The sequence below is a fragment of the Schistocerca cancellata genome, chromosome 2 (assembly GCF_023864275.1).
Source record: "Schistocerca cancellata isolate TAMUIC-IGC-003103 chromosome 2, iqSchCanc2.1, whole genome shotgun sequence".
In the NCBI taxonomy this organism is placed as follows: Eukaryota; Metazoa; Arthropoda; class Insecta; order Orthoptera; family Acrididae; genus Schistocerca; species Schistocerca cancellata.
Window position 1 is genome coordinate 541796603 of NC_064627.1, and position 22597 is coordinate 541819199.

Consider the following 22597-nt stretch of genomic DNA (forward strand, 5'->3'; position numbering starts at 1 on the left):
GAAAGAATTTTCTTAAATTGTCTACCTGTCCATAATGTAGGTTTTTTATATCTATAAATCCCCTTCCACCTTCCTTTCTGCTTAATGTGAATCTTTCTGTTGCTGAATGTATGTGATGTATTCTATATTTGTGGCATTGTGATCGTGTAAGTGTATTGAGTGCTTCTAGGTCTGTGTCACTCCATTTCACTACTCCAAATGAGTAGGTCAATACTGGTATAGCATAAGTATTTATAGCTTTTGTCTTGTTTCTTGCTGTCAATTCTGTTTTCAGTATTTTTGTTAGTCTTTGTCGATATTTTTCTTTTAGTTCTTCTTTAATATTTGTATGATCTATTCCTATTTTTTGTCTGTATCCTAGATATTTATAGGCATCTGTTTTTTCCATCGCTTCTATGCAGTCGCTGTGGTTATCCAATATGTAATCTTCTTGTTTAGTGTGTTTGCCCTTGACTATGCTATTTTTCTTACATTTGTCTGTTCCAAAAGCCATATTTATATCATTGCTGAATACTTCTGTTATCTTTAGTAATTGGTTGAGTTGTTGATTTGTTGCTGCCAGTAGTTTTAGATCATCCATGTATAGCAAATGTGTGATTTTGTGTGGGTATGTTCCAGTAATATTGTATCCATAATTTGTATTATTTAGCATGTTGGATATTGGGTTCAGAGCAAGACAGAACCAGAAAGGGCTTAATGAGTCTCCTTGGTATATTCCACGCTTAATCTGTATTGGCTGTGATGTGATGTTATCTGAATTTGTTTGGATATTAAGTGTGGTTTTCCAGTTTTTCATTACTGTGTTTAGAAACTGTATCAATTTAGGATCTACTTTGTATATTTCCAATATCTGTAGTAACCATGAGTGGGGTACACTATCAAAGGCTTTTTGGTAATCAATGTATGCGTAGTGTAGGGACCTTTGTTTAGTTTTCGCTTGATATGTCACCTCTGTATCTATTATCAGTTGCTCTTTACATCCTCGTGCTCCTTTGCAGCAGCCTTTTTGTTCTTCATTTATAATTTTGTTCTGTGTTGTATGTGTCATTAATTTATGTGTGATGACTGAAGTTAATATTTTGTATATTGTTGGTAGGCATGTTATGGGGCGATATTTAGCTGGGTTTGCTGTGTCTGCTTGATCTTTAGGTTTCAGATAGGTTATTCCATGTGCAAGTGTATCAGGGAATGTGTATGGGTCTGCAATGTAACTGTTAAATAATTTAGTTAGATGTGAATGTGTTGAGATGAACTTCTTTAGCCAGTAATTTGCTATTTTATCATTTCCAGGGGCTTTCCAATTGTGTGTAGAATTAATTGCTCGGGTGACTTCATGTTGCAAAATTATCACTTCAGGCATTTGTGGTATCATCTTGTATGTGTCTGTTTCTGCTTGTATCCACCGTGCATGCCTGTTATGTTGTACCGGGTTTGACCATATGCTGCTCCAGAAGTGTTCCATGTCTGTTATGTTTGGTGGATTGTCTATTTTAATGTGTGTGTTATCCATTGTTTGGTAAAATCTCTTTTGGTTTGTCTTGAATGTTTGGTTTTGTTTCCTCCTATTTTCACTTTTTTTGTATCTTCTAAGTCGTTTGGCCAATGCTTGCAATTTCTGCTTTTTTTCATCTAATTGCTCTATTGCTTCTTGTTGTGAGATTTTAGCTAACCTTTTTCGTTTTTTGTCTGATATTTCATTTCTTATAAATTGTGTTAGCTGTCCGATGTCTTTTCTCAGTTTTTCTATTCTGATCTGTAGCCTGTGTTGCCATGCTGGTTTTGTGGGTTTCTTCTGTGTGTTGGTTTGTTCTGATCTCTGCCTGGTGTGTATATTTAGTGTAGTGAGTGCTCCTATATAAACCAGTAGTTGTAACTCTTCCATAGTTGTGTTTTCATTTATTTTGTTGTGTATGATTGTGTTGATAGTTTTTATTGTTGTTTCGACTTGTGGGTTATTTGGCGGTCTATGCAAGAATGGTCTAATGTCTGTATTTGTGTCTTTGTATTCTATATATGTCAGCTGAAATTTCTCTTCTATATCTAACACGTGTCTCTCTTCGTGTTCTATTTGTGCTTGTTCTGGTGGCTGTCTTAAGATTTCGTTTTCCTCTGATTGTTTAATTGATGCGTGTTGGTCTTTGTTTGTTTGCTCTGGGATGTTTGAGTCCATTACTGTGTTTTCTTCCTCTTCTGATTGCACATTATTTTGTTCCAGTATGTGTTGTACTTGTTGTTTGATGTTTTCTAATTCTGACTGGGGTATCCTGTTATTTTTGATTATTACACGGATCTGATCAGCTAGTCGTTGTCCTGTTAAAAATTTTAATTCCGGGTATCTGGTAATAAATGTTGTGTATACTTGTGATCTGTATCCAGTTGTGTTGGTTCCTAGGTTTGTTGCTTGGTAATAACAGAACATGAGGTGTCGATTAACTTCATCTGACCATCTCATCCTCTGTCTTTGTTTTCCTTCTAGGGTGGTTGCAGGAAGCATATCCTGCAAAACACCTCTATTCGGATTTAAATCCTTTTCCAGTTGGCTAGCAGTGTCGTTACCATTGTGGGCGGGCATAGGGTTCAAGCGTCGTCTCCGACCATGACGGCACTTGTCCGAGGCTTCTTTAGTTCTGTCCTGAACCAAGTAATCACACTAAAAGGGGGGTTAGCCCTATTAGTGGTTTGTTCTTTTCGTCGCCTTTTACGACTGGCAGAACATTATTATTATTATTATTATTATTATCTCATTGAAAGGTTAATCGTAAACCTCTGGAGCCAAACACATCATTTAAATACCTGGAACTAATACCAAACAACAATACAAAATGGGATAAATACGTATAATCGGTAGTAGGGAGATTATCAGAGACTTGTTAGGAGGGTTCTGAGAGATTAAAGTGAATATGTAAATGAAACTGCATTCAAAGCAATAATGAGATCAATCATAGAGACGTCCTCCACTGTTTGGAGTCCGTATCAAGTAGGAACAACTGGAGACATCAAACCAATTTGGCTACATGCTACTAGGGTCACAGAAGGTCAATACAACCCTTACATCAGTGTTACTGAGATGTTCAGGGAATCTGAAAAATAATCTTCAGAGAACCAGTGTTATAGAGAAAGTGTGTGACAGTTGCACTATATTGCTTTATATCTTGCTTAGAGACCATGCAAATAAGATAAGGGTGATCTGGGTTCAAGTGGAAACATATAAACAGTCATTTTCCCTTGCTCACTGCATTAATGGAATAAGGCAAAAAAATCACTAATATTGACATGGTATGTCCACCAGCATGCATTGTACAGTAGCTTAAGGAGCACAAATGTAAATATAAATGTCGTCACACGGAAATTTTTCACTACTATTAATATCATACCAAACGTTTCAAAAAATTAATAATAAACATATACAAACCAATATGTTTCCACTGTCGTGCTATTATCAACACGAAAAATTACAGTACAGCTTAAAGAACGGGCGTGCACATGCACAAACACACACTTGCACTAATAAGCTGTTTTAGTCTGCTATATTGTGCCAGCTCTGCAACTTGACTCAGTCTTCAGTTCTCACTCCTGTTCAAGTATCTATCAATGACTCAGCTATTAGGCAAGTTGTTACTTTCACTCCTTTCATTATTAATTAACATTAATTACAATGTCATTACATACTGAACCAATTCATAACACTATAATTTCACCAAGCCTGTACATAAATGCTTAATAACAAAGAGAAGTGTATGTAGTTTTTATGCCAATCATGAATGTACATGATGTGCATCCCCTCACTACATCCCTGCCATATGTAATATGGCAGAGATCCAGAAGATAATCTCACTCTAATCAAGTGCTTGTGTGATAAAGTCCTATCTTGTTGGGAAATGATCATCAGTCATGCTTCCTCCTTTGTGAGTTGGCGGACACGGGCTGTGATAGTCCACTTCACTGAGAAAAATTAGCCTTAGTTTCTTCATATCACAAACATATTTACTGCTGCTCTATAACATTTGATTTGGTGACTGAAGGAAGTTTTCCTGAGCCTGTCTGTACTTTTGATTCCTTTCACAAGTGCAGACGAAATAAATCTGCTTCACAACCATAAAGACTGCTTCTTAAAAGCCTTGATTCCATGTCAGTAATTATTTAATATTGTTACAAAATGCCTGCCTTCGTATGAGATCATTAGCTGTAGTCTGTATGGAATGAATTGCAACCATTTCCATAGAACTACATCATCACTTGGCTACTCTGTGCATCCCTTTATGTAATTCTAAACATATCCATCCTCTGCTGTGAAACTGGCACAACAAGCTTTCATCTGACAAACAGTAAGAGCATGCAATCAAAATTACCATCTGATGTTCACAAAACAGGTATTCAATACACACACTAGGCATGACAACCAACAAGCTGTCTGTCCACATGAATGGCCACTGACAAACTGTGGCCAAAATACAAGTGGACCACCTTGTTGCTGAACATACTGCCAAACATGATATCCCTCATCTCAATGACTGCTTCACAGTCTTGCTATGTGGATCCTTCCCACCAACACGAGCTTTTCTGAACTGTGCAGGTGGGAACTTTCCCTGCAATACATCCTACGTTCCCGTAACCCTCCTGGCCTCAACCTTCGTTAGTCACTGTCCTCACCCATCCAGACCCCTCCCTGTTCCTATTCCAGCACTACATTTACATCTACATCTACATTTATACTCCGCAAGCCACCCAACGGTGTGCCATCATTTCACCACCACACCCAGTCTTTTAATTTCTTTATTTTTATTTCTTTTTATTTTTCTCCTTTCCCCTACATACCCCCTCCCCCCTCTGCACCATCTCTCCTGCCCTCCGTGTAAACTGCAACACTTCACTGTCTGCCACTCCCACCATACTATCCCTCCCCCTCCCTACCCCAGCCTCCTCCTTTCCCCCACCCAGTCGCCACTTCCATCATGCACTTGTGCTGCTGTTCGCAGTGTGGTTTCAGCTCTCTGAGACTGCAGAAGAGTGTGCAAGTTGCATTTATGTGAGTGTGTGTGTGTGTGTGTGTGTGTGTGTGTGTGTGTGTGTGTGTGTGTGTGTTTGTATGTGTGTCTACTGCTGCCAAAGGCCTTAATGGCCAAAAGCTTTAATTGTGTGAATCTTTTTGTTGTACTTGTTGCGACTCAGCATCTCTGCTATGTGGTGAGTAGCAACTTTCCGTCTCTGGTATTGTTACATTCCATCCTGGATTTCCCATTGTTTCGTGTAGAAAAGATCATCAGAAAGGTGAAAATCCGAGTAAGGGACTAAGAGAGTTCTTCTTTCTTGTTTGCTTTTAACCACCTTACTTAAAGGTAAGAGACAAGGCAAGCTTACTTTTTACAAGAAGGGCATTTTATTACCTGCAAGCCTGTTGCAGAATCATTCTGTTAGTCATGAATAATAACTTTAAAAAAATACATGAATCATACATTTCTTGGTAATCAAAAGAGGTCTTGAATGTGTTTCATGCAAAATACTACAGTGCAGTGTCACGCTACCAAGATATTCTCTGTAACAAGTGACGATCTGGTTCATTATAAGAGAGAAAATTACAGGAAATCTATAGAAGAGATGTGGCTCATTACTGTACTAACAAATGTAGTATCAAAATTTGATAGAGATAATTTAATTCATAATCACAACACTCTTAAAGCTACTTGTGCACCTGAATGCTGTATTATGAGCATCATGTTCCAAACTTCCTGGCAGATTAAAACTGTGTGCCAGACCAAGACTTGAAGTCGAGACCTTTGCCTTTCGCGGGCAAGTGCTCTACCATCTGAGCTACCCAAGCACGACTCATGACCCATCCCCACAGCTTCAATTCTGCCAGTACCTCATCTCCTACCATCCAAACTTCACAGAAGCTCTGTTGCAAACTTGTCTAAACACATAATAAACATTGAATGATACATTCCCAGCCTAAAATAATGCAGGGATTACCTTAAACAAAGAAAATGGAGGAAAATATATTGTATAGTGCATCTCCGATACGTGTGGCTTTGTCTTCTTATTCTTTGAAATGATCTGTTCTGCTCTGGTGGTCACAGTATGAAACAAAACAGATGCCAAATGCATGCCAGGAACTCACAGAATCATTGCATTCTGGAGAAAAATGATGTGGTTGAGCCATGGCAAAATCAAAAGAAAACCCACATGATCACACCAGCCAGGGTGGAAGGGATTATTGGTACATAAATGCCTGTAACTGATTACCCCACTGCTTCTCTACAACCCCCTTCCATTTGTAAATGAACCAGCTGTGCACTCAAACAACAAAAAGCTCATCTTATTCAACTGCCATCTGGCTCTCCGTTTGTTATTGCCAGTGTTATACCCGTTTCAGCTGATGTTGTTGTTGTGGTCTTCAGTCCTGAGACTGGTTTGATGCAGCTCTCCATGCTACTCTATCCTGTGCAAGCTTCTTCATCTCCCAGTACCTACTGCAACCTACATTCTTCTGAATCTGCTTGGTGTATTCATCTCTTGGTCTCCCTCTACGATTTTTACCCTCCATGCTGCCCTCCAATGCTAAACTGGTGATCCCTTGATGCCTCAGAACATGTCCTACCAACCGATCCCTTCTTCTAGTCAAGTTGTGCCACAAACTTCTCTTCTCCCCATTCCTATTCAATACCTCCTCATTAGTTATGTGATCTACCCATCTAATCTTCAGCATTCTTCTGTAGCACCACATTTTGAAAGCTTCTAATCACTTCTTGTCCAAACTATTTATCGTCCATGTTTCACTTCCATACATGGCTACACTCCATACAAATACTTTCAGAAACAACTTCTTGACACTTAAATCTATAGTCGATGTTAACAAATTTCTCTTCTTCAAAAACGCTTTCCTTGCCATTGCCAGTCTACATTTTATATCCTCTCTACTTCGACCATCATCAGTTTTTTTGCTCCCCAAATAGCAAAACTCCTTTACTACTTTAAGTGTCTCACTTCCTAATCTAATTCCCTCACCATCACCTGACTTAATTTGACTACATTCCATTATCCTCGTTTTGCTTTTGTTGATGTTCATCTTATATCCTCCTTTCAAGACGCTATCCATTCCGTTCAACTGCTCTTCCAAGTCCTTTGCTGTCTCTGACAGAATTACAATGTCATCGGCTAACCTCAAAGTTTTTATTTCTTGTCCATGGATTTTGATACCTACTCCGAATTTTTCTTTTGTTTCCTTCACTGCTTGCTCAATATACAGATTGAATAAAATTGGGGAGAGGCTACAACCCTGTCTCACTCCCTTCCCAACCACTGCTTCCCTTTCATGCCCCTCAACTCTTATAACTGGCATTTGGTTTCTGTACAAATAGTAAATAGCCTTATTCAATGTCTGGTGATAATAATTTTTATTCTAGATTTTCTTTTGATGATAAGGGTTATTATATTTCTTTTGGTATAATTGGTTTATTATTTGTTGCTGTTTTTGGTGGTAGCCTTTTGTCTTGATTAATTTTTCCTATTCCTCATGTTATTGCTTTGCCTTATTATTTAAAGTTTTTAACTATTACTGTAGTTGTTTTGGGTGCTTATTTAGGTTATCTTATTTCTAATTTTGATTTTTCTCAAAATTTATTTTCTTTAAGTATACTTTCTTTTGTTAGATTTTCTGGTTCTATGTGGTTTATACCTTTTCTTTCAACTAAGTTTATTAGATATATTCCTTTAAAATTGGGTTATTATTCATCTAAATCATTTGATTATGGTTGGGGTGAATTATTTGGTGGCCAAGGTTTATATAGACTATTTATTTATTTAATTGGTTATATACAAGGCTGATACGATTCTAATTTTAAGATTTATCTTTTAACTTTTATTTTTTGAATGTTTATTTTGGTGGTATTATTTTTCGTTTACTTAAATAGCTTATGATTAGAGCGTAACACTGAAGATGTTAAGGAAGTATTTTTACTTTTAGGTATTTATAAATATACATTTTAATTCCGGGTATCTGGTAATAAATGTTGTGTATACTTGTGATCTGTATCCAGTTGTGTTGGTTCCTAGGTTTGTTGCTTGGTAATAACAGAACATGAGGTGTCGATTAACTTCATCTGACCATCTCATCCTCTGTCTTTGTTTTCCTTCTAGGGTGGTTGCAGGAAGCATATCCTGCAAAACACCTCTATTCGGATTTAAATCCTTTTCCAGTTGGCTAGCAGTGTCGTTACCATTGTGGGCGGGCATAGGGTTCAAGCGTCGTCTCCGACCATGACGGCACTTGTCCGAGGCTTCTTTAGTTCTGTCCTGAACCAAGTAATCACACTAAAAGGGGGGTTAGCCCTATTAGTGGTTTGTTCTTTTCGTCGCCTTTTACGACTGGCAGAACATTATTATTATTATTATTATTATTATCTCATTGAAAGGTTAATCGTAAACCTCTGGAGCCAAACACATCATTTAAATACCTGGAACTAATACCAAACAACAATACAAAATGGGATAAATACGTATAATCGGTAGTAGGGAGATTATCAGAGACTTGTTAGGAGGGTTCTGAGAGATTAAAGTGAATATGTAAATGAAACTGCATTCAAAGCAATAATGAGATCAATCATAGAGACGTCCTCCACTGTTTGGAGTCCGTATCAAGTAGGAACAACTGGAGACATCAAACCAATTTGGCTACATGCTACTAGGGTCACAGAAGGTCAATACAACCCTTACATCAGTGTTACTGAGATGTTCAGGGAATCTGAAAAATAATCTTCAGAGAACCAGTGTTATAGAGAAAGTGTGTGACAGTTGCACTATATTGCTTTATATCTTGCTTAGAGACCATGCAAATAAGATAAGGGTGATCTGGGTTCAAGTGGAAACATATAAACAGTCATTTTCCCTTGCTCACTGCATTAATGGAATAAGGCAAAAAAATCACTAATATTGACATGGTATGTCCACCAGCATGCATTGTACAGTAGCTTAAGGAGCACAAATGTAAATATAAATGTCGTCACACGGAAATTTTTCACTACTATTAATATCATACCAAACGTTTCAAAAAATTAATAATAAACATATACAAACCAATATGTTTCCACTGTCGTGCTATTATCAACACGAAAAATTACAGTACAGCTTAAAGAACGGGCGTGCACATGCACAAACACACACTTGCACTAATAAGCTGTTTTAGTCTGCTATATTGTGCCAGCTCTGCAACTTGACTCAGTCTTCAGTTCTCACTCCTGTTCAAGTATCTATCAATGACTCAGCTATTAGGCAAGTTGTTACTTTCACTCCTTTCATTATTAATTAACATTAATTACAATGTCATTACATACTGAACCAATTCATAACACTATAATTTCACCAAGCCTGTACATAAATGCTTAATAACAAAGAGAAGTGTATGTAGTTTTTATGCCAATCATGAATGTACATGATGTGCATCCCCTCACTACATCCCTGCCATATGTAATATGGCAGAGATCCAGAAGATAATCTCACTCTAATCAAGTGCTTGTGTGATAAAGTCCTATCTTGTTGGGAAATGATCATCAGTCATGCTTCCTCCTTTGTGAGTTGGCGGACACGGGCTGTGATAGTCCACTTCACTGAGAAAAATTAGCCTTAGTTTCTTCATATCACAAACATATTTACTGCTGCTCTATAACATTTGATTTGGTGACTGAAGGAAGTTTTCCTGAGCCTGTCTGTACTTTTGATTCCTTTCACAAGTGCAGACGAAATAAATCTGCTTCACAACCATAAAGACTGCTTCTTAAAAGCCTTGATTCCATGTCAGTAATTATTTAATATTGTTACAAAATGCCTGCCTTCGTATGAGATCATTAGCTGTAGTCTGTATGGAATGAATTGCAACCATTTCCATAGAACTACATCATCACTTGGCTACTCTGTGCATCCCTTTATGTAATTCTAAACATATCCATCCTCTGCTGTGAAACTGGCACAACAAGCTTTCATCTGACAAACAGTAAGAGCATGCAATCAAAATTACCATCTGATGTTCACAAAACAGGTATTCAATACACACACTAGGCATGACAACCAACAAGCTGTCTGTCCACATGAATGGCCACTGACAAACTGTGGCCAAAATACAAGTGGACCACCTTGTTGCTGAACATACTGCCAAACATGATATCCCTCATCTCAATGACTGCTTCACAGTCTTGCTATGTGGATCCTTCCCACCAACACGAGCTTTTCTGAACTGTGCAGGTGGGAACTTTCCCTGCAATACATCCTACGTTCCCGTAACCCTCCTGGCCTCAACCTTCGTTAGTCACTGTCCTCACCCATCCAGACCCCTCCCTGTTCCTATTCCAGCACTACATTTACATCTACATCTACATTTATACTCCGCAAGCCACCCAACGGTGTGCCATCATTTCACCACCACACCCAGTCTTTTAATTTCTTTATTTTTATTTCTTTTTATTTTTCTCCTTTCCCCTACATACCCCCTCCCCCCTCTGCACCATCTCTCCTGCCCTCCGTGTAAACTGCAACACTTCACTGTCTGCCACTCCCACCATACTATCCCTCCCCCTCCCTACCCCAGCCTCCTCCTTTCCCCCACCCAGTCGCCACTTCCATCATGCACTTGTGCTGCTGTTCGCAGTGTGGTTTCAGCTCTCTGAGACTGCAGAAGAGTGTGCAAGTTGCATTTATGTGAGTGTGTGTGTGTGTGTGTGTGTGTGTGTGTGTGTGTGTGTGTGTGTGTGTGTTTGTATGTGTGTCTACTGCTGCCAAAGGCCTTAATGGCCAAAAGCTTTAATTGTGTGAATCTTTTTGTTGTACTTGTTGCGACTCAGCATCTCTGCTATGTGGTGAGTAGCAACTTTCCGTCTCTGGTATTGTTACATTCCATCCTGGATTTCCCATTGTTTCGTGTAGAAAAGATCATCAGAAAGGTGAAAATCCGAGTAAGGGACTAAGAGAGTTCTTCTTTCTTGTTTGCTTTTAACCACCTTACTTAAAGGTAAGAGACAAGGCAAGCTTACTTTTTACAAGAAGGGCATTTTATTACCTGCAAGCCTGTTGCAGAATCATTCTGTTAGTCATGAATAATAACTTTAAAAAAATACATGAATCATACATTTCTTGGTAATCAAAAGAGGTCTTGAATGTGTTTCATGCAAAATACTACAGTGCAGTGTCACGCTACCAAGATATTCTCTGTAACAAGTGACGATCTGGTTCATTATAAGAGAGAAAATTACAGGAAATCTATAGAAGAGATGTGGCTCATTACTGTACTAACAAATGTAGTATCAAAATTTGATAGAGATAATTTAATTCATAATCACAACACTCTTAAAGCTACTTGTGCACCTGAATGCTGTATTATGAGCATCATGTTCCAAACTTCCTGGCAGATTAAAACTGTGTGCCAGACCAAGACTTGAAGTCGAGACCTTTGCCTTTCGCGGGCAAGTGCTCTACCATCTGAGCTACCCAAGCACGACTCATGACCCATCCCCACAGCTTCAATTCTGCCAGTACCTCATCTCCTACCATCCAAACTTCACAGAAGCTCTGTTGCAAACTTGTCTAAACACATAATAAACATTGAATGATACATTCCCAGCCTAAAATAATGCAGGGATTACCTTAAACAAAGAAAATGGAGGAAAATATATTGTATAGTGCATCTCCGATACGTGTGGCTTTGTCTTCTTATTCTTTGAAATGATCTGTTCTGCTCTGGTGGTCACAGTATGAAACAAAACAGATGCCAAATGCATGCCAGGAACTCACAGAATCATTGCATTCTGGAGAAAAATGATGTGGTTGAGCCATGGCAAAATCAAAAGAAAACCCACATGATCACACCAGCCAGGGTGGAAGGGATTATTGGTACATAAATGCCTGTAACTGATTACCCCACTGCTTCTCTACAACCCCCTTCCATTTGTAAATGAACCAGCTGTGCACTCAAACAACAAAAAGCTCATCTTATTCAACTGCCATCTGGCTCTCCGTTTGTTATTGCCAGTGTTATACCCGTTTCAGCTGATGTTGTTGTTGTGGTCTTCAGTCCTGAGACTGGTTTGATGCAGCTCTCCATGCTACTCTATCCTGTGCAAGCTTCTTCATCTCCCAGTACCTACTGCAACCTACATTCTTCTGAATCTGCTTGGTGTATTCATCTCTTGGTCTCCCTCTACGATTTTTACCCTCCATGCTGCCCTCCAATGCTAAACTGGTGATCCCTTGATGCCTCAGAACATGTCCTACCAACCGATCCCTTCTTCTAGTCAAGTTGTGCCACAAACTTCTCTTCTCCCCATTCCTATTCAATACCTCCTCATTAGTTATGTGATCTACCCATCTAATCTTCAGCATTCTTCTGTAGCACCACATTTTGAAAGCTTCTAATCACTTCTTGTCCAAACTATTTATCGTCCATGTTTCACTTCCATACATGGCTACACTCCATACAAATACTTTCAGAAACAACTTCTTGACACTTAAATCTATAGTCGATGTTAACAAATTTCTCTTCTTCAAAAACGCTTTCCTTGCCATTGCCAGTCTACATTTTATATCCTCTCTACTTCGACCATCATCAGTTTTTTTGCTCCCCAAATAGCAAAACTCCTTTACTACTTTAAGTGTCTCACTTCCTAATCTAATTCCCTCACCATCACCTGACTTAATTTGACTACATTCCATTATCCTCGTTTTGCTTTTGTTGATGTTCATCTTATATCCTCCTTTCAAGACGCTATCCATTCCGTTCAACTGCTCTTCCAAGTCCTTTGCTGTCTCTGACAGAATTACAATGTCATCGGCTAACCTCAAAGTTTTTATTTCTTGTCCATGGATTTTGATACCTACTCCGAATTTTTCTTTTGTTTCCTTCACTGCTTGCTCAATATACAGATTGAATAAAATCGGGGAGAGGCTACAACCCTGTCTCACTCCCTTCCCAACCACTGCTTCCCTTTCATGCCCCTCAACTCTTATAACTGGCATTTGGTTTCTGTACAAATAGTAAATAGCCTTTCGTTCCCTGTATTTTACCCCTGTCACCTTCAGAATCTGAAAGAGAGTATTCCAGTCAACATTGTCAAAAGCTTTCTCTAAGTCTACAAATGCTAGAAATGTAGGTTTGCCTTTCCTTAATCTAGCTTCCAAGATAAGTAGTAGGGTCAGTATTGCCTCACGTGTTCCAACATTTCTACGGAATCCAAACGATCTTCCCCGAGGTCGGCTTCTACTAGTTTTTCCATTCGTCTGTAAAGAATTCGCGTTAGTATTTTGCAGCTATGACTTATTAAACTGATAGTTCAGTAATTTTCAAATCTGTCAACGTCTGCTTTCTTTGGGATTGGAATTATTATATTCTTCTTGAAGTCTGAGGGTATTTCACCTGTCTCATACATCTTGCTCACCAGATGGTAGAGTTTTGTTAGGACTGGCTCACCCAAGGCTGTCAGTAGTTCTAATGGAATGTTGTCTACTCCCGGGACCTTGTTTCGACTCAGGTCTTTCAGTGCTCTGTCAAACTCTTCACGCAGTATAATATCTCCCATTTCATCTTCATCTACATCCTCTTCCATTTCCATAATATTGTCCTCAAATACATCACCCTTGTATAGACCCTCTATACACTCCATCCACCTTTCTGCTTTCTCTTCTTTGCTTAGAACTGGGTTTCCATCTGAGCTCTTGATATTCATACAAGTGGTTCTCTTTTCTCCAAAGGTCTCTTTAATTTTCCTGTAGGCAGTATCTATCTTACCCCTCGTGAGATAAGCCTCTACATCCTTACATTTGTCCTCTAGTCATCCCTGCTTAGTCATTTTGCACTTCCTGTCGATCTCATTTTTGAGACGTTTGTATTCCTTTTTGCCTGCTTCATTTACTGCATTTTTATATTTTCTCCTTTCATCGATTAAATTCAATATTTCTTCTGGTACTCAAGGATTTCTACTAGCCCTCATCTTTTTACCTACTTTATCCTCTGTTACCTTCACTACTTCATCTCTCAAAGCTCTCCCTAAAACTCTGTACAACCTCTGGTTTAGCCAGTTTATCCAGGTCCCATCTCCTTAAATTCCCACCTTTTTGCAGTTTCTTCAGTTTTAATCTACAGTTCATAACCAATAGATTGTGGTCAGAGTCCACATCTGCCCCTGGAAATGTCTCACAATTTAAAACCTGGTTCCTAAATATCTGTCTTACCACTATATAATTGATCTGGAACCTGTCAGTATCTCCAGGCTTCTTCCATGTATACAACCTTCTTTTATGATTCTTGAACCAAGTGTTAACTATGATTAAGTTGTGCTCTGTGCAAAATTCTACCAGGCGGCTTCCTCTTTCATTTCTTAGCCCCAATCCATATTCACCTACTACATTTCCTTCTCTCCGTTTTCCTACTACCGAATTCCAATCACCCATGACTATTAAATTTTCGTCTCCCTTCAGCTGATATTATCTCCAAAACTCTTAGCATTTTTGTCATTGGCCATTACCTCACAATACAAGATATTAAATGCAGTCTTCCTAATTGATATGTCATTAACATGAAAAACTGCATACAACTATTTTTCTTTGAAGGTCACATTCTAAAACAAACCCCTGTAACAAGTATGTCATCTTCCCGTGAACGAAAGGAAGACAAGAAGGAAGACAATACTTCAAAGTTCCATCAATAACAATTTCCTGATAATGTGCTTAAGTGTGCTGATGAATACAATAACAAAATGAAAAATACATGAATATTTTCAAAATAAAAAGCTGGGTTTGGAACAGATGTATAGAACACTGTGAAGTTCTTAGAAGATATTTCATTATCTGTATACACTGAAGTTGTATCATCTTCGGTAGCATAACTGTGTTGTGACTTGCCATTCTTTATAAGCAACCATAAATAACAAGTAAATTATTGTTCTAAAATCATTTTTACTATTTCTGTGGAAGTAAATATAGAATCGAATCCATTAGAGACAAACAAGGTGTTTGGTTTACTAACAGTAAAGTAAAGCTTTATACCTGTTCTGGAGCTCTTCCAATGAAAGTTGATGGATTGAGGAGATCATCCAGCTGAGACAAAATTGGAGAAAAGTATGGGTCACGACGTATTCTCTCCAGTAAATCATTGTCAAGACCCTTTTGTTTCACTTGTGCTCCAGCTTCATGTGAGAGAACGCGAATTTTTTCATGGCACACCTATAAATCAAATATCCACAAATTAAATTCAGATTACTAAATACATGGTTAAATGATGACTATGTAGCTGTGACTATGTAACACAGACTACAGTGCACAGCAACATATACCTGAAAGAAATATGGCTTACACATTACACAGTGCCACAACTCGCAACTCTCCCTTTCTCTAAACACACACACACACACACACACACACACACACACAGAGAGAGAGAGAGAGAGAGAGAGAGAGAGAGAGAGAGAGAGAGAGTGACTGCAGATTTAAAAACATATTAAGAAGGAAGGAAGAAAAGCTGCTTGTAATAGACATTCATCTTACATATATTTAAGATTCCTAATTTCAGCTTCTCTTGTTATGCTCTCTATCCTAACCAACAAACACATGCACACAGCAAACTCACCCCTTACTCCCTACTCATGGCAAGCTTACTAAGCTATTAAAAAATATTCTATAAACTGCTATTACAGGTTAGTTTTCTTAAGTTATTTGAATATTTCAGGGATGATACCTGCAATATCTCACAATGATACTGAATGTGTCAATCACATACACTGATCAGCCAGAACATCATGACCACTTACCTAATAGCACAGACACCGGCAGCGACATGGCACAGTATGCAAGCAATGAGGCCATGGTAGGTCACCAGGGGGAACTGGCACCACATCTGCACACACAAGTCGCCTAATCCCCGTAAATTCCAGGGCGGGGGTAATGAGCTGTGATGCCATGTTCAATTACATCCCAGATGTGTGCAATCAGGTTCAGACCTGGCGAGCTGTGGGGCAGCACATGAATTGGAACTCCACACTGTGTTCCTCAAACCACTCCACCAACTCCTGGCCTTGTGACATGGCGCATTATCTTGTTGAAAAATACCACTGCCATCAAGAAACATGCTGATCATGAAGTTGTGTACGTGGTCTTCAACGAGTGTACAATATCAGGGTGTATACGTGGACAAGGAAAAAAAATTCCCAGATTTTTCCCGGATTTCCCGGTTGAAAATACACTCTCTCCCGGGTGAAAATACACTCTTTCCGTGTTAAATGACAGTATACTTTTCCTCGGCACTGTAAAGCTTATCAATCCTTAGAATGTTTATGGTTTTCTACACAGACGTAGGATTTGCCGGCACTTTAGAAAACGAAACCCAGGGGGAAAAAAACATGTTTTGGAAAGATCTTTGATGTGCGGCAACATGTACGCTGCATTACTACGTTTTACAGAGGTATAAATTTGAATTCCACCAAACACTGCATGCTACTTTCCGAAGCAATGAAATCGAGATTGTGATGCGCTTTTGTAAGCCAGTCATAGCTCACGTCACGTGATCTCGGCAGCTGATGACAGCACAGGACACGTAGTGTAGTCAACCAATAGCAAGATCACTCTTAAGTACCGCGAACACACAAAAAGAAAAATTAATGGTTTAAATTAATATACATAGTTTTGCTAGAAGAAAAACAAAGCTTTCACAAATAATATTGGTCTCGAAGATTAATAAGCTGCAAGAGAAGCTACGCTTCCACATATAATGCTGATCATTTTGCGCGTGTTACACTTTAAGATACATCACACAAATGTGCCAGTAAAATTTTTAATAACAACATAAATCTCTGATCTCCTGGGCTCGAAATTCTTCTAGATGGTCGTCCTCAAAGAGTTGATTTTTAAATCAGAGTCAAACGCTCTGTGATTTAAGAAATTCATCGTACATTCTCGCACATAGTTCATCTTGCGTATAAGGAAATTTACTTTCAAAGTAACACTTTTCAAACCACCATTCGCAATATTTTCCCGTGACCTGTTAGAAATTGGTTCGTTTCAGCAGTTGCCAGAGAGCGCCAGGTAACAGGCGTCATTGCGCCTGCGCAGCTATGATGGGGCAGGAAGCCCATATGTTCGTACGAGTAAAACATTAAAAGATCTTGCATTATGTTATAAAAGAAACAAGACATCAAAGGATACTTCAGGAGCATCGGAATTTCGTGTACTAAAATGCATAATTTGGCTTAAAGTACCCAACTGTATGTCCAGATTCGGATGTAAATTTTCTTGAGTACCAGTACTGTATTATCTCATGTTTGGTTGGTTGGTTTTGGGGGAAGAGACCAAACAGCGAGGTCATCGGTCTCATCGGATTAGGGAAGGACAGGGAAGGAAGTCGGCCGTGCCCTTTTTGAGGAACCATCCTGGGATTTGCCTGGAGCAATTTAGGGAAATCACGGAAAACCTATATCTCATGTTTGGTTCTTTATTATGGCATAATGCCATTAGAGCTAGAAGATGGAAAACGTGCACTTGAAATACAGCGAACAGTTTAAACTAGCCAACAGAGTGAAATTAAACACTTCGTTTCAAATAAATTGACTGCCTCAGCACAAAATATTAATGAAAGCCAAACCTCTTTAGCAAACCGACCAAAATAACTTCATTGTTCTGCAAGGTGATTAATGCTTGACTGTCAGAAAGGTGGAAATAAAACCTGAAACCAACAACATATTTTATGCGAATGTATTTTAATTCATTTGGTAGCTCCCGGCCACAGAAATCCATTTTGTTTTCATTTAATGTGAGAGCAATAAACGAAGAGGACACAGCAAAATCACTAAACGTAAACACAGGTCTCGTGGAGACTACCCACCGCTCCCCTACAACGCAAGACTGCTCTGTGCATCAGCCCTGGATCTACAATATTTCCGAACCGCAGCAATTTAGGTAGTGGCGCCCAGCCACATATCTGTAGCCAGAAGCGGGAGAAGGTACTACTCATAGGCGACTCAACTGCGCATGCGCAAGATCTCGCCCACAATTGTTAAAATGAATCAAATGTAAACAGCTGTCATGTCATGCTCATCGGATGCAATTTGTTGTTAGGAAGCACTACATATTCTTCCTAAAGCCTTTGACACACTTGGCAGACGCTTGTATGAGCACTGTGTTTTGTTATTGTATATGGTGTATTTCCTTTGCCTTTGTGACTTAAGCTTCCCCCCCCCCCCCCCCCCCCTGCAACATTATTCTGCAGAAGCGGGATACAGTAATATCCTTCGTTAGAGTATTGGTTCTTACCAGTCAAAATCACAAAAATTTAACTGGTAACTAAAACAAGGGAAAGTTCCCGGAATTCAAAAAAATTCCCGGGTTTTTCCAGCTTTCTCCCGGACGAAAAAATTCCCGGGTTTTTCCCGGATCTCCCGGGTCGTATACACCCTGAATATTCCTTGGCTATCATTGTGCCTTGCATGAGCTCCACTAGACCCAGAGATGCCCACATGAATGTTCCCCAGAGCACAATGGAACCACCTCCAGTTTGTCTCCATCCTGCAGTACAGTTGTCAAGAAGCTGTTCCCCTGAAAGACAATGGATTCGTGCTTTCCCATAAACATGATGGAGAAGGTATTGGATTCGTGCTTTCGCATAAGCATGATGGAGAAGGTACCAGGATTCATTATACCATGCAATGCTCTGCCACTGCACCAACATCCAGTGCCAACATCACATGTCCATTTCAGTCATAGTGGCCGATGTAGTGGTGTTAACATTGGCATACGCACGGGTCGTTGGCTGCAGAGGCCCATTGTTAGGAGTGTTCAGTGTACTGCATGTTCAGACACATTTGTATTGGCCCAGCATTAAATACTGATGTTAGTTCCACCACAGATTGCTGCCTGTCCTGTTTTATCAGTCTGCCCTATCTACAACGTCTGACATCTGTAATGAGGGGTGGCTGCCCAACCCCACGACACCTGCATGTGGTTTCACCTTGGTTTTTCTATGGGATGAAGACACTTACCACAGTACTCCTTCAACACCCAACAAGTTGTGCAATTTTCGAAATGTTCATGCTGAGCCTCTGGGCTATCACAATCTGCCCTCAGTCAAACTCAGTTTGGTCACACGCCTTCCCCATTCTAAACAGGGCAGCATGCTCACAGATACTACATGCACTCTCTCTCTCTCTCTCTCTCTCTCTCTCTCTCTCTCTCTGTGTGTGTGTGTGTGTGTGTGTGTGTGTGTGTGTGTGTGTGTGTGTGTCTAACAGTCATTCCTTGCCAAGTGATGCTACTATTACCTGGACGGGTTTATATTGGCATTAGGTTGGTGGTGATAATTTTATTGCTGATAAGAATATACACATATGAGCCAAAACATTATGACTGCCTATTTAATAGCATGCTGGTCCAGCTTTGGAGCACAACATGAGTGATTCTGTATGGCATGGATCTGACAAGTTCTTGGTAGGTTTTTGGAGGTATGTGGGAACAAATGTTTTTGCACGTGTCACACAGTTCCTGTAAATTACATACGTGAGGTTTATGGGCACAGAACTGATGCCTAATAATGTCCCCGATCTGTTCTTCAGAATTCAGTTGGAGGCCCACACATCACATTGAGTTAATTACAGATCTCTGCAGACCACTCTAGTGTGCTTCTGGACTTGTTACAGGGATAGTTATACTGTTTGAAGATGTCACCACCATCAGGGAACACATCAAGCCTGAATGGATCCAGGTGATCTACAATAATGTTCTCATAGTCCACATCTTTTGATTACTACTACTAGTCCCATGAAAGCCTAGGTGAATGTCACCTATAATATAACACTGCCACCACAGGCCAGCACCCATGGCACAGTTCATGTCTCAAGTAGTTTTTTATCTGGATGAACCTGCAGCTCTGAGCAGTAACATCCAGGAGAATGCTGTCATCATTAAAAAATGCACTTTCCTTTGCTGTCACAACCATACTCAACACTGCACTTTATGTTGCTGCTATACAAACTGGCAGATTATGGGAATTGTGTAGTGTAACTGTGGAGTTAGATATTGGTGTGGAGAGGATAGGTGTATGGTGCAGCAGTACGGGCACTCAAATGATTTTGTGTGTGTGTGTGTGTGTGTGTGTGTGTTTGTTTATACTGCAGTTTTTGGCTTCCCACTAATTAATACAACTGGCAATTTATTGCAATTTAGCAGCAACACGTTTCAGGATTACCCTAGGAAAGACTTAGTGACAATTACTGGTCTGATGAAAACTTCTCAGGCTTCCATCCGGGTAGCTGCATTCACATATAATTACTGGTCTGGTTACCCAGACGTGCTCTGAATATTAGTTGAGTGAGTAACCTTTTCCTGGAAGCATCCTGTGTGTGGTATGACTTTGTGACATGTGATCCATCAGTCACGCCCATGTGTAATTGCCCCACCATGTTGATCAACCCTTCAAGCTCTGTATTTACATATTTGGCAGAGAAAACATTATCCAGACCTTTTCATATTGCTCACAGAAAGGTGAAAACTTAACATCGCATTCACATGCAATGTGTCTAATGTGACGATCAACATATTTTGTGATCTCTCAAAGGCTTTTGATTGCGTGAATCATGAAATTCTTCTCAATAAGCTTAAGTATTGTGGTATGAGTGGGACAGTACACAAATAGATTAATTCATACTTAACTGGAAGAATGCAGAAGGTTGAAATTAACAGTACAGATAGTCTGCAAAAACCAGCAGAGTCCCAAAATTGGGGAGGTATCAAGAATGGTGTCCCACAGGGGCAATTCTTGGGTCCCATATTGCTCTTAATGTATAGTAACGACGTACCACTCTATATTCATGAAGATGCAAAGCTAGTTCTTTTTGCTGATGATACAAGTATAGCAATCACACCCAAGAACCAAGAATCAGCTGAGGAAACTGCAAATAAAGTCTTTCAGACAATTATTAAGTGGTTCCCTGCAAATGGACTCTCACTAAATTTTGAGAAAACACAGTTTATACAATTCTGTACAGTAAATGGCATAACATTATTGATAAATATAAACTATGAACAGAAGTCTGTTGCTAAGGCAGAATACTCAAAATTTCTGGGTATGTGCATTCATGAGAAATTGAATTGGAAGAAACACATTGATGATCTGCTGAAATGGTTAGGTTCAGCTAATTATGCTATTACAGTTACTGCAAATTTTGGTGATAAACATATCAGTAAATCAGCCTACTAGGCCTATTTTCATTCACTGCTTTCATGTGGCATCATACTTTGGGGCAATTCGCTATTAAGAGAGAAAGTATTCATTGCACAAAAGCGTGTAATCAGAATAATAGCTGGAGCCCACCCAAACACCTTGCAGACATTTATTTAAGGAATTTGGGATATTCACAGTACTTTCACAATACATATATTCATTAATAACCCATCCCAGTCCAAAAATAACGGGGAAGTGCATAGCTACAACACTAGAAGAAAGGATGATATTCCCTGTTCTGGATTAAATGTCACTTTGGCACAGAAAGGGGTGAATTAAGCTGCCACAAAAATCTTTGGTCATTTGCCAAATAGTATTAAAAGTCTGACAGATATCCAACCAACATTTAAAAGCAAATTAAAAGAATTTCTAAATGACAACTCCTACACAATAGATGAATTCTTAGGTATGATGTACTATCTGTAAAAAAAAATACTTATTTTGTGTGAAGAAAACTTATGTTAAAGTGACACGTTCCACATCATTACAAAATGTCGTATTCATGATCTATGGAACAAGGATTAATGTATGTATGTATGTATGTATGTATGTACTGCATACGTTGGCTTATGGTCTCCAAACTATCTGCTCCCCCTTCATGACCTGTGCCTACAATCATTACATGCTCTTTTATTCTAAGAATTTTCCAAAGAAGTCTACATCTGAGGCGACATTGGCGAGTGCTGCACCTGGCTTAAAAATGCTAGTTATTTGATATTCACTACCAAAGGAGTTCTGTATAGTTGAGAAATTCCTCTCTCATAACATGGTAGGAGGGCTTTCTTGGTCTTTGTAACCCTTTGGCTAGATATAGCATCAGATTGCACAATTTTCCTTGCCTTGTCAGTTTTCCTGAACCCTTGGGAGATGTCTGCGCAGTTCTGTCAACAGTCTTCATAGCACTGATCCTGTAGGAGACTAATGCAAGTAGACTCGCAGCATCTCTTAAACCTCTTGCCTGATTTGTTAGGTCTGACCAAAAAAATGGTTCAAATGGCTCTGAGCACTATGGGACTTAACATCTGTGGTCATCAGTCCCCTAGAACTTAGAACTACTTAAACCTAACTAACCTAACGACATCACAGACATCCATGCCCGAGGCAGGATTCAAACCTGCGACCGTAGTAGGTCTGACCACAGTTCAGTTATTTACACTATTCTTAACTCCCTGCTAACTATTCCTGATGCTAAATGTTCTAACTCTACCTGTGCTACAGTCACGTGAGTTTCAAGTCCTAGAATCAACTACTTTTCCATAATCGTGACACAATAAATGCAACTACTACAGTGTCAAAGGCCAGCTTATTGCTTCAAGGAATCTTGTATGTAAAAACACAGGGAGTCTTCACACTGTTAACCAC

General features: G+C 39.3%; 1 protein-coding gene across 1 annotated transcript in view; it reads right to left on the reverse strand.

Annotated features, from left to right (window-relative positions):
• Positions 1-22597, reverse strand: part of LOC126156041 (adenylosuccinate lyase) — a 79202-nt gene that overhangs the window by 7139 nt on the left and 49466 nt on the right. Inside the window, exon 8 of the mRNA XM_049916274.1 lies at positions 15019-15195. Coding sequence (XP_049772231.1) covers positions 15019-15195 — 177 coding nt within the window. The remainder of the gene's footprint in view (positions 1-15018; positions 15196-22597) is intronic.